This window comes from Sturnira hondurensis, unplaced genomic scaffold (genome assembly GCF_014824575.4).
Source record: "Sturnira hondurensis isolate 20B ecotype Veracruz unplaced genomic scaffold, ASM1482457v3 Scaffold0022566, whole genome shotgun sequence".
NCBI classification, from domain to species: Eukaryota; Metazoa; Chordata; class Mammalia; order Chiroptera; family Phyllostomidae; genus Sturnira; species Sturnira hondurensis.
Window position 1 is genome coordinate 2,697,381 of NW_028095197.1, and position 14,086 is coordinate 2,711,466.

Consider the following 14,086-nt stretch of genomic DNA (forward strand, 5'->3'; position numbering starts at 1 on the left):
GATCAGAAGATGTCACTAGTGGGGCGACAACAAGATAGTCGGTAGTAATGAGGGTTACGTGGTGAAAGTCTTAGTGATGGGCAATTATTTGGAATAAACCGAATTCCAGTAGTTGGGGTACTAGGTTTACCTCTGACCCAGGAATACACACAAAAAACTTAAGGAAGATATATGAAATGAGTAAGGAGCTCTGTAAAAAAAAAATTAAGCATCACTGCAGGAAATATTCTTGGTGGGTTAAAAATTGGAGTTCTGATTGCAAATTCATGTTTCAATATTCTCTCTGCAACATATTTAATCAATTCATTCAACACATGTTAATTGTGTCCTGTTACAAATCAAAGTACCATGGCACCAGGCCATGGCAATGTAAGAACTGTTTCTGCGTTCCAGCATTCTGCTCTCTGGAGAGAGAGGGAGAGGCCTAAACAAATAAGCATAATAGCAATCACTGCAAAAGGAGTTTGCACTGTGAGCTGGAAGAAGCAGCCAGTTGTCTGCCAGCATTTTGTGGTCACAGGAACGTCACTATACGTATAATTGAAGAACCCCTCGCTTCTTTACCCCCTCTGTGGATTTAATCAGACTTTCTTTTCAGAAAGATTCTTTAGTTTTTTATGTACTCAGAATGCCAGGAAATAGCTTGGATTATTGGGACTTGAACATTGTGGATCTCTTCTGCATTATATTCCATATCTGATAGCATCAAATCTTGTTTTGGTTTTGGAGGGATACTTGGAGGCCATCAAGCAGACACAAATTAAATGAGTCTGCCATGACCACATTTCCCCCAAAGAAACTCCTGTAAAAGACTCCAGGGATCCCTGAGATTCTTAGAACCCGACCAGAAAACCACAGGAGTAAATGGTGTTGCAAAGCCCAGGTCCTGTCCTCATTGAAATCTTAAGTATTGTGGTTAATGCCAGGCAGAGCCTATGTAACGATTTTAAATGGCCTCATTTAAAGGCTCATTACCATAAATGGAATTCATCTTAAATGGACCACTGGGTATTATAAATAAGCATTTAAAGATTTTTTTCCTTGTGGTTTTTATTTTCCTTTTTGACTACTTCCTCTCTCACCAGTCGCAGGCCACAGGAGTCCCAGTAGCATGTGAATGGCGGCTTTATCTCAGCAGACCCTCTCACAGGGGGCCAAGAGGCTCAGTCTGGAGCTCCGTCGCGCATGCTCTCTAAACTCCTGAGCACGTGTGCACATGCAGGCTGGAGGTCTAAGAGCTCCTTCCCAGATCTCGCTCGCTTTCATTCCAACTTCCTTGCATCAGTCATACTGACCTGATGTTGCAGAAAGCTGTGAGCGCCCCCTGATTAGCTCTCACACTTCAGTCTAGCATTGCATTAACAGTCTCCTTTTACATTAAAATGACGTTGCTTTGCCCCCCACTGAAGTTTGAGCTTATTAAATAACACTTCAATCTCTAGCCTGACTAGAAATAAGGATGTTAGTTTCCTGAAAACTTCCTGTTGGCATCTTCACTTAGATCTTCTTAATAACTGTATAATAACTGATAAATTTGTTATGCACCTTATTTTTCCCCATTTTATAAGACATGACACCCTCTTCTATCCTACATTATAGCTATTTCTGTCCCTATCATTTTCCCCTATTATTCTGAAAGGTCTTCATTTTGCATCATTTATTTTGCATGTAGCAGAAGCTCAGTAAGTATTAAATTAATGAATAAGTACTGTTATATTATAAAGGTGGGCATGACTTTCAAAGATTGCTGGCTAGAAAGAATTTATAACTTTGTAGAGCTTTATAAACATGAATGTCATTAAAATTAAAAGAGGGAAGCCTGACCAGGTTTTATTTTTGTTCCACGTAGGATCTTGGTGGGCAATCCATTTGTGTGCTCCTGTGATATTATGTGGATCAAGACTTTTCAGGAGACAAAATCCAGTTCAGAAACTCAGAATCTGTACTGCCTAAACGAAAGCAGCAAGAATATCCCTCTGGCAAACCTGCAGATACCCAATTGTGGTAATTTACTTTTAAGTCAATCAGTTCTAGTTGCTATTAATTATTCTAATTGACTTGGTGTGGTAGAGAGTCTGGGACGAGTACTACTACCCAGATTTTATACAGTATGCTGTCAACGTCTCCAGTGAATAGAGCAACATTTGTGTACAGTGTGGAGAAATCAGCTGGGGGCAACTTTGCTGAACATTTTTTGCAAAATATTAATTTTGAATGTTGACTTTAAGGTGTATGGAGAAAAAGTACATACTTCGTCCCTTTATTTACTTGTCCATCCATGTATCCATGCATCTCTTCATTCACCCATATCCATGCATCCATGTATCCATCCATAGGTCCATCTATCCATTTATCCGTCCATCCCCCACCCATCCACTTATCCATCCGTCCATCCTCCCATCCATTTATCCATGCAAGCATCCATCCATCCATCCATCCATCCATCCATCCATCCATCCAAAAAGTATCTGCTAAGAGTGTGGTATTCCACTGGCCACATACACACTTGGTTGGCACCCAGGCCATGTAGAGGAAAGGATCTCAAGGTGCTAACGTGTCCTGGCAGCACAAGAAAATGCAGTTCAATCCAGCACATTCCCCTCAGCTTGTCTTGCCAGATGTCTGTGTCTTTTGATGGGACTCCACAGATCTGCCCTTAATGTACTTTCCCCCATGTCTGGGTTTTACAGTCTGTTCCTTGACTCTTGTCCACACTTCTCTCCTCAGCATTTACACCTCCAGAACTTAAAAGGGCACCATATGACAAACTCACAGTGCTCTTTAAGGGCCAGTGTGTTTATACAGAAGGAGAATCTAAGAGCGCCTGTTAGGATCTTACCATTAAGGGCTTCCGTGACATACCTCTACAATACTCACATATTCATATTATTCCTCTGTTAAAATTTTAATCAGTTAACCAACAAGTTAATCAGTTCATAATAATATTTAATCTTCTGGTTTAGTGGCTGGCGACTCAGCACAAAGCCATGTAGCAGCTGGTTCTTGGCCGTGAGGAGTCTTCCTATTAAACCATAAACATCCGGTTCTTTGTTTTCAGAAGACCCTATTGTAGAGGGGCAAATTTCATTTAAGGAAAATACAGCTGCTGCTTATTTTTGATGAGACTGTGATAAAGAGAAAGATTAAGTGTTTGTTTCTTAACCTGTAAGGGCTTAGAAGATAACAGTTACCCTCCCACAGGTTTTTCTGTCATAACCAGAGATCTTTGTCTTCTCGATGGGGGAATCCGGCTTTGCTCCCTTGCCAGCTTCCCTCAGCTTTCTTTGCTAGCCAGCACTGAAGAAAAAAACCCAATGCTTTTAATATATGTCTTTTTCTGATTGATAAGAAGGTAACTGTTCTCTGTTCTGGTGTAAATTTGCACCAATCAGAGAAATTGCCTAGAGGGACAAGAAATCCAATGTTGAGTCACCTGGCCTCTTGGCCAGCTCCCAAATCCCATAGACTGTTGGGAGGGTGCTGGCTCAGCAACCTGTGAGAGAAAAACAGAGAAAGTTCTGACTCCTGCTCTGACTGCACAAACTGCCTCTTGATAGACGTCTGCATTGCCCGCACCGGAAACCAATTCTATTGGTTTTTATTTTAATTTTCAGTCAGGCTGTCTTGGAGCATTCCGGCAATGCACTTTACTCTGCCCGTCGATGATAGACCATTGTGACTGTGGCAGGGGACTGGTGACAGTGGCCTGATCCTGATTGTTCCTCAGTTTGTCAATTTTCAACACTTTTTTATTCAATTCCTACAAATTAGTCAATGCATTGTGTGAATGAGAGTGAGATGTTGAATGCACTGTCAGAGGGCATGTGCTTGATGGATCCATTAGGGTTTGTAACATTCACAGTAACATTCACAATTAATTTCAATGTCAACAATGCTTTTCAAAAAGCAATATTATAAAAGGAGAATTGATAGACTCCCTTTTCTACCACTTTCATATTCTTACTGTTTTATTTTTCTGTTTATTTTAATTTTCTTTTTGCTTATGTATAATTGCACAAATCATATTGGTACATTTTGTTATAAAAATGACCTCCCATGTTACACATAAAGCTTGTCTTGTATTTGTCTGTGACCATTGCAGGTCGGCAGCCATAGATCTATCATATTTTTTACCATCATCGCATGGTATCATGGCAGAATACGTCTTCATTACATGACATTTTCCATATTGATGGGCATTTAGCTTATTTCCCATTTTTCCTTGCTATAAAAGTGTTTCAATAAGCATATACACGGATGCAAAGACTTTTCTAGAGAACATAGTAGGAAGCACATTTTTTTGGTTTGTATAGTTTGTACTTTAAAAAATGGTTGTACCAATTTATAGTCACCCCAGAAAAGTGTATCTTAATATTAGCAAATGTATTTTTGTCTAAGAAATAGTATACTGGTGCTTTTTAGTCTACCTTTTACTGTTTACTATTGAGTATGTTCTATATTTTTTGGGCACTGTGTTTATTCTTCAGTGAGTCAGCCATTTATAGCCTTTGTGTACTTTCCGTTTCTCTCCTTTTCTTCCATTGATAGTATTCTTTGTTTTATTTTTTCTTAATTCTTTGAAAGTTATAAATTATGTTTGTTTTTGTAGCTGTATAATGACAAAATATCACACATATTGAAACATACTTTCCGTATGCATCTAGAGCTAACCCTTCACAAGATATTTTACTTCTCTTCCTCCTACCAACTCTCACATTGTTTTCATGTGGGATTTTGTTTTTAGATTGTTACTTGATTTGGGGGAAGATTTACTATTTTTTTGTCTTTATCACTGACTTTTGTATATTTTACTACTTCATCTTTGAGTGGCTTTTTTTTTGGAGTGTATTCTCTAGTACTTTTTTAGGGAAATTAAAAAAATAAAATTGTCATGTTCTTGCCTGGTAGAAAGTCAGCCTGTATTTTTTCTTCTCAGTGGTATTGCTGAGAGTAAAATTCTAGACTCAGAATAACATTAGAATTTTGCAGATATTGTCCCATATTTCCCCGTATTTCAGTGTTGCTGATGAGAAGCTTGAGGCCAATCTGCTGCTTATTTCTTGATAAGTAACCTCTGCTTTTCCTTTTCCTCCTGAAGCTCTAAAATGTTTCTTCTAATCCATGTTATTCTTAAATTTTACCATAGTGTAACTAGGGTGTGTGTGTGTGTATGTGTGTGTTTAAAAATATTCTGGTTGATACTATTTCAGTATGAGTGTTCATGTCTTTAGTTCTGGAAGAATTTTCTAATTTATTTAGGTGACTATTCACACTTCCGGCTCCTCCCTTCATACCTCTCAACCTTCCTGTAATACTTTCCTTAATACTTTCCATCTGCTTGTTCTTTTGTGCTGCATTATGGGAGAATTGGCTTCCTCACTACTTTGCCCTTCAGCTATTTTTGCAGCTACTGAATTTTTCTCTTCCAACAATCAATGTTTAATTTCTACGATCTCCAGTGGTAGGTTATTGTGATTGAAATGCCTTTTCCACCTTGGGGCTCACTACATCTCTAGCTTGTCACAGCACCTAGCATGACTGATTTCTTCCTGTCAAGTTCTTGCCCTCATTCCTTCCAGTTGGAGGGGGGTGGCGACAGCTGTTGTTGGGTCTGTGCCCATGATGGGAAGGTAGGGGTGGGATGTGGACAGTTTGTTTCTCCCGTTATTAACCATTGCCCCTGTGGCTTGGCCTAGGTGGGGCTCTGCTCTGCCTTGCAGTTCACCCCTTCGGTCTTGGCTGGGCCTATCACCTCCTTGTTTGTCTAACACATGCCACGTATTCATTTGGAGCTGGGCTGTTTTTCTTTAATCCGATTTCCCTGCTTTCTCTTGTTCAGAGTTTCCTCATAGTTTCTCATCCCTCAACAATATGCTTTCTTTTTTTTCAACATGGCTCTGTACTTTAAACACTTTTCCGTCATTTTTAGAGATTTGAGGTGCAAGGGGGAAACTTCAATATGGGGCTTAGTCATGCATTAATTTTCTTCATGATGGTTTCCCAACTTTGGTTCTTTAAAGAGAAGTAAGATTGAAAGTAAATTACACTAGATTTTGGGGTTTCAATTCTGTCTCCGAAACTCCATGATGAAGAAAACAGATAATGTGCTCATATCTTTAAGGTAGATCTTGTTTAAAACACAGATTCATGCTCAGTGGTTTTTCCTTTGGACCTCACCTGTTGCACACTTTTAAACATATCTGTTGTATCTAATGAAGTCGCAGTATGTCGAATTCATCTTAGTTTCACTTTTTTTGTGATGAAACTTTTTAGCTAACACTAAGAGTGACTCAGCACGGCGGGTGGGATGAGATGGAAGTAATAGACAGAAAACTGTACTTGAAAAATAATTAAATACATTAAAAAAAAAGAAGAATACGGCCTTGTGTGTGTTTAATCATTATAAACCAATTTGCCAATCACTATGGCTATTGCATGTAGTTTGCAACTATTAGTATTTTAATTTCAGTAAAAAGAGCTATTGGGATTTAATTCTTTACAGGGTGGGTTTTCTTTAAAAATTTCTCCTTTATTGAAGGAGAAGTTTATAAAAATAGTTACTGGATATAAAAAGTACAGCATAGGGAACAGAGTCAATAATACTCTGATAACTCTGTATGGTGTCAGGTGAATACTAGATATATCAAGGTAATTGCTTCATAACATATATATAAATGTCTAATCACCATATTGTGCACCTGAAACTAATATAACATTGAATGCTAACTGTGATTAAAAACAAATACAAAAAACTTCCCATTTTTGTATTTTTCTTGTAGGTATTATATGGTTGACAAATCATCTACATTTTACATGCAAACACGAATCCTCCAGACTCCCTGAACATAATAGGGGTTTGATTAATGTTTGTTGAATTGATCAATTGATAAATTCATGACCATATTATATTAATGATCAGATTGGACAGAATTTTTAATATAATGATGTGGATATTTCAGTTTAGTAAAGAAAACTTAAACACATATTATTCTAGCTAAATTAGACCATATTTTATAGTTCTTTTTGAAATTGTTGTCACCATTGCGTTTTTTAAACTTCTGAAATTGTGTGTATTTTTTAAATTTTATTTTTCAATTACAGGATACACTCAACACTTTTTTTTAATATTAGTTTCAGGTGTATAGCACAATGGATAGACATTACCAATGTAATAGATAATTGATAATAGATTACCAATTATCATTGCATTTTGAAGCGTCTTGTTTCTTTTTTTTTTTCCCTCTCGCCCTTAGTGATTCAGTGAGCATGGCAGGTGGGGCAGGCAGTTTAGCTGCACCATTCCTATGTTCCCATTAGCAGCACGGTCAAAACGCCTCACTGTATTTTTCAAACAGTCCCCTCCTGCTGTGAATTATGGTAGACGTATTCATGCTGCGAAACATGTTACCGTCTGTTTCTCCATAAAGTCTTTTTCAACCTTAGAAAAACTTTATTAACTGCACAGCAACACAATATGTTCACATAAAATTTCCACATTAATCAGAAAAGAACGTGCACTAGGAACACTGGTTCTAAAGGCAAAAACGGAGCCATACAAGTGGTAACAAAGGAAAGTTATTTATCACTCCACGTAAAAAAGCCCCTGCTGCTTCGTAATGGTGAAATGCCTTGTCACATAGCATATTCTAAATTTTTGTGCTCAATTCCTATACACAGGTTGATCACCAGTGGTTGGTTTGCAATAGACTTTCCACTTTCATATTTTTATACTGTAATTATGACTCAAATGTCTGGAAGAGAGTTTCTTCAGGAAGTGTTAGTAGTGGATCAAATGCTCTCTCCTAACCAGATGGCAAATATGTTCAAAAAGGGCAACATTCTTCTGGGTCAGGTCAAAACCATTCTTCAACCTATTTTACTAGTAACTAGTTAGCATGGCCAAGAGGGAACATAAGGTGTTAATTCAGTCGGTGGTTGAAGGACTGTGCAGTGACTGTATAAAACACCCTTAACGGTCTCATGGATTGAAATCAGTCCTGCCTTTGGCTCCCTTGCTATTTCTACCAACAATATCAATTTTCTACATTTCCAACCTTCACACTTTTAATGCGGAGACTCCTTAAGACACATCAACAAAATACTGTTTATAATGGGAAAGGTCAGTCCATGGGTGCTTGGAAGGAGAGGCCTGATTCCTTCAGGTAAATTGATTTTAATCATTTATTTTTAAGAATTACTTTGGTTTCCACCATAATTGGTAGTACACATCTGTTTGGCATATTTCTACATACTTTCTTCATTGTTTTTTTTGAACTAGGAACACAGATTGATATTACTTCTTTGTTTTATAGAAAATTAAAAGGAAATGCTGTATTAATACTCTATGAAAGTTAGAATGGTATGAAACATTTTCCTAGCCTCTTAGCTGGATTTTTCTTGAAAAACATGTATAAAATCTAGTTTGCTGCTTTACTTACTTTAAGTAGAGATCAAGTTTTATTTGCTAAAATAAGGCAAGACTCACAATAGATTATTTCTTTCTTTCTACCTTTTTTAGAATGGCAAATGAAGCTGTTTTCTCCTAACTTGTCAGCCACTGTTGAAATTTTTGTGTTTAGAAGTCTTATAGTTGCTGTCACTGTCATAGCACAGCTCACACAGGCATAGGGGTGCAGTTTCCTATTTGAGCTTGGACAGTGTCTTAGCTAATTTTGTCAGTTTTGCAACCAGGTGTAAAGCCACCTGTTCAGAATAGGTCAGGCTCATGCTGGCTTCATTACTGATAGTGAAATATATATGATTAGGAGACAAGTAAATTGGAAGATATTCCAAGATGATAGGAAGAGAGAAGACAGAAAGTAGACAAAATCATAATTTACTTGAGTGTTTCTATACATACGGAGTGATGACCCAAAACAAAATGAACAGAGCTCAGGATCACTGAAAGGAGATTAGGAAAAACACTATTCAGATTTATGGATGGATATTGAAAATTGAAACCCAAAGTTGTTCTATCTCATTCACTACAAAACCCATTTAATAATCCAAAATGATTGCAGGTTAGTTTTCTTCAATTATTAGAAAGTGAGACCCTGCATTGGAATTAGTGATGAAAGGGATTAATCAATATGGTCCCCTCTCAAGAAGTGTGCAGTAATGGAAGGAACCAGAGGCACGGAAGGCCCAGTAATGGATCAGCCAATCAATGTATTGGTTAAGGCCATGGACAGACAGACATGCATCAGGGCCAGCTCCCACTCAGAGCTGTCTATTCGTGGCACTTTATAAGCTTTAATTTCTTCACTTAGAAATAGGGGTATTAGTGGTATTTACTTTCTAGAGTTTCAAAGTTGACTGATAAGATTATACAGAAAATAGATGAGGTCTAACACATAGTAAATACTCACTAAATATTTATTAATGTTATTACTATCATCAATATGAATATTTAGCGTTAAATATACTTTACATCTGAATTTAAGTGTGTGTATATATTATATTTGGTGAAATTAATTCAGATAAAAATAAAGCCACAACAAGATATCACAAAGAAATGGTATTACTCAAATAAGCTTGGGGAATATAAGGTCAATGGACGTTAAATGGTTTTCTTTAAAGCAGGACTTCTCAGTGCCCCGAATACGGTAATGTGCATAGTGAACATCAGAGTTACAGAATTTTGTATAGTTTTTTTTATATTAGATTTTTTCTAACCACAGAGCAACTCAAAGAATTAGATTTTCAAAGAACACACTCACACTTTGGAGGGAAGTTTGGTGGACTAGCCGATTGCTCGGGCCCCTGTCAGTTTAAGAATAATAGCTTTTGAAGCAGAAGCTTCATGAACAATTGTCACATCCATTGTTGAAACCCTTGCTACTCAAAGTGCAGTCTGTGGAGCGGAGAGTTTGTTAGAAATGTGGATGCTTAGGCTCCAACCCAGACCTGCTGGGATAAAAAGCAACATTTTTAATGTGATCTGCTACTGACTCATATGCACGTTAAAGTTTGAAAAACTCTGGTCTAAAGGAATTCAGCCTTTTCACTAGATGGTTGATGATTTTCTGCTGAGGTCTACAGGCTGGTATGTCTTTCCTGAACACAGGTCAAGAGACATTGTCATAAAGGTGTTTGTCTGCGTGGGCAGCTGACCATCTCTTACCTCCAGTGAGGTTTCTCAGATGCAGAGGAAGATGTCTCTGAAGCTTAAATCAGGATCCCATTACAGTAGTGCTAGAAGTGGTTGGGAAGCATTGCTGAGCTTTGCTCTGTTCTTGTGCCTATTTCAAATCTTATTAAGCCAGGAAGTAGTGCCTGGCAAATAGTTTATTCTGCTTTGGCTATTCATGCTTCACAATTCATTTTTATTGTGCTAATTAAACCTCAAGTGATATTTCAAGTACAGATTGTTTTTTCCATTATTAAGTCTTTGGCCAGCATATTAATGTAGAACTAACGTGAGTCAGATGCTTACTCATTTGTGGGAGACTTTACATTGAAAAGATCTAGACTTGGCCAATTTTGCACAGATTTCTTTGGAAACTGTTGTGACAGCATGATATAATTTCTCTATGAATAAGAGAGACTCACTCTTCTCTCACCAGTAGGAATGTAACTATTTTTTAAATGAATCAAATTCCTAGATCATGGATATGTACTGGTGTTTATGGTCTGTGTTAACATGGATACATGCAATTTGGGGGAGGTAGTATAGAGTAGTTGTGAAGACCCTGAGTGTGAGGTTCAAATCCCAGGATAAAGATTTAGGCAACTTTAGAGGATGGATTTGACCTTTCCAAAATTCATAGACTTCTTTAATTTAATGAGGCCAAAATACTTAACTTTAAGATTGGTTGTAAGGATTAAATAAAACAAAAACTTCAAGTATTAGAGAAGAGTGTCTTGTCTAGTGAATGCCCAATGAGTGCTATTATTGTTGCTATAATTAAACAAATATTTTTAGAATTGTTATACAAGCTTAGGCTTGAAGAAAATTCTATTAGATATTACAGGGGAAATTAAGATTATGGCATAGGATTCTCTGCTGAGAACCTCTTTATTTTTACCCCTTCCTGCTGAGAATTTCTAAATTAGGAGATACATTTATAAAAGGTAGGGAATTCACCCAATAGGTTTGTACTCGAAGTACCAAGAAGGGTGTCTCCAAGCTCCACAGGCTGTTTCTAGTTGTGGAGGCCTTGGGTCATCCTTTAAAAACAAGCACCATGGCAGGTCCTGGATCTGAGGTCCCACAGTATCAGCAGATAAATCTGTAAGTACAAAGAAGATGACAGAAGAGCCAACAAAATACAGAAATTAGTTGCAAGCCAGAGAGTGAATGGATGACTAGTAACTGGCTTAAACCCCGAGAAGGCTGGTCACCAAGTTGGCGATGGAGAAAGGCAAGGGGAAGCTTGTTTTGTGTTGCAGAACGACTACGAGGCTCGTGAAATGACAGTACAGGTGATGCCAAACACAGGACGTTGGTGGAAAGTCTGTTAAGAAGGAGTTAATCCCATTTTGTTCTATGCATCCCAGGTGACTGCACCCCCATTGCCCCAAGCAGGGTTATTCTCTAAAGAGCATAAAACGAAGGCTTTGAGGATCTCCAGATAGAGTTGAGACTATGAGAAATGTAAGAAAATAATAGATTTACATACTGAATATTGATATTTCCAGCCTTCTTCTCCCAAGGAGGATGCTGAAAGGACACTATCTGAATAATTGGACCAGTCCCTTCCCCCAAATGATTTAATAATACTGACCTCAGGGAGTACCCAGTAAGGAGGCCAGTAATATTTCCCCCCACTGAAGCCAACAGTGAATAAATGTGCAGTGCTTCTAATTCCTCATTCTTATGGATGTGTGACTGGCCGAGGATCACCAGCTGTTTGAGGATATCTTATAATATAAAAGACAAGTACAAAACAGTCAAAGAGAAAGAAAAAAGTTACAAGAAACAAAGTTGTGTGGAGAGAAAACATTTAAAAACAAATTATGGTTAATCTCTCATAGACATCAGAGTAAAAACAGGGTGCTATAAAAATAGAAGAACATTCAGGATCAAAAGATGAGTCTTGGAAACTAAATATGTGACAGAGTAATGAAAACCTCAAAAGCAGTTTTGACAGGCCAATCTGAGGAAATCTCCCTGTAAATAGAACCAATAGACACAAACACGGAACAGAGGAAGCAAAGGATGAAAAAAGTTGATGGGATATCTAGAAGGTTCAACATCCAAATAAAGAGCATCTATATGGTGAGAAAGCATTTCATCATAGTTGAATTGGGATAACTTTCTTACTTTCTTAGTGGTACATATCACAATGTTATAGCCTATAATTAGTGCTTTCTTAAATTTGATAAAATATTACCATTACATATGGTGATTCAGCTGTTTGTAGGGTCCATATTTTTATAATAAACTTTACATCTACATCTAGACAACCTAAATTCACAGCATAGGTAAGGGTGTGAAGACAGAATATGCTGAGTGTGCTATGGGCATATGGGCAGGGCTGGCCTTCTCTGTGAATGTGAGCCTTATTATATTCCACAGTGACAGGTCAGCAGATAATATTAACAAAGAAAAATCGAGAAGTAGCAATATGATCATGCTGTTTAGTGATGTAGCAATCCAGGTCTAAAAAAGAACTGAACAGAGATGAAATGAGTGCCTCTGGGGGGAGCAGACTACTGTTTATCACAAAGTAGACTGAATATTTCTCAATAAGTTTTACAGATTTAAAGACTCTTCAAACTGTGTGACTCTATATTTTGATTTAAACATATATATATATATATATATATATATATATATATATATATATATAGTTTTAAAAAAGTCACCTAGATTATACCACTGAGTTCAAGAAGATTTTTCACTAGGTGAGTCTTTATCTTATATCTTGCCTTGACACCTTCTTAATAAATTGGAAAGCTTAATTGTTATGGAAGTTGTCACCAAATTTTGGAACTAGAAGGACTTAGAGCTAGATCTTGTAAATGAACAGGTTAATTTTATAGAAATTAAAAGAAAACACAGGGACAGAGGAAATGACTCATCCAAGGCCACATGGTAGAAGTCAGATTTCAGATCTGGAGCTCCTGACTCCTGATCTAGTCCTTATTCCTGTTAACTGCACTGAGTCTTGATGCCTCATATTTGCTTCGTTGTCCTGTAGAACTCAGAATGTTAGGGGCCTTTCTGAAATGCCATGGAAGACAGAACATTATACTCTTTGGATGCTGACAGGAAGGAAGAGCTCTGAGGAAGTTACACCAGTCCCTGAAAGCCAAAGCTTGTTGTGAAGTCCTCTGACAATGGTGGGAACACCATGAGACATACGCTGTATAAATCTTCTTTCACTCTGGCTTTCGTAATAAAGAGTAATGGCTTTGTCATTAAGGAGCACATCATAAAGGAAGGGTTTATAGGTAGCATTGTGAGGCTCATGGGTCACAGAACACTAGGTGGGTGGGTTAATTGCAATTTAACAGCCATTGAAGATGAATTGCCTTTTCTGATCTTTGGGTTATTCCTCAGTTAATCATGTGTCATAGTTCCATGGGACACAGCTGCTGGAGTGAATGCACTCCCAAGCAGAGCTTCTGATATCAAGCAAGGGACTAACTAGCTTGACTGGAAGGACCTGACATATTGCTATACTCTTTGAGACCTGTCTTCATGTGAAAAATATTCTGATTCCTATATGGTTAAAAGCAGTGTAAGCACCCCACGGGCGTGATAGTTTAATGATTGCAGCATCAATAAAGGAAAACTAGCTTTTGAAATGTAAAAGTATTAAATTGATGCTGCCTTGAAATAGTGAAAAATGTTTATAAGGTTCAAAATTTTGTCAGATAACTAACACGTTCTCAGGATTTTTCTACAAAGAACTTTTTATTGAGATAAGGCTCCATCTACTTTTTTTCATCATATCATAAGCAGGATGACCAATTTTACCCATAATATTTAACATGACTTATATGGCTTGGAAGTGTCGTAATGCCATCACGGTTCAAGCTTCATGTCTCTGAAAAATGCTTTGATGCTACATTTTCTTTCCATAGTCTGACTCTTTCAAATCCAGGTCTGGTAGTAGGTTAGATTTATGAGGTACTT

General features: G+C 37.5%; 1 protein-coding gene across 5 annotated transcripts in view; it reads left to right on the top strand.

The window, feature by feature from the left end:
• Positions 1-14,086, top strand: part of NTRK2 (neurotrophic receptor tyrosine kinase 2) — a 319,680-nt gene that overhangs the window by 36,953 nt on the left and 268,641 nt on the right. For all 5 annotated transcript variants that reach the window (XM_037035692.1, XM_037035693.1, XM_037035694.1 and 2 more), the window contains exon 5: positions 1,850-2,004. In XM_037035692.1, coding sequence (XP_036891587.1) covers positions 1,850-2,004 — 155 coding nt within the window. The remainder of the gene's footprint in view (positions 1-1,849; positions 2,005-14,086) is intronic.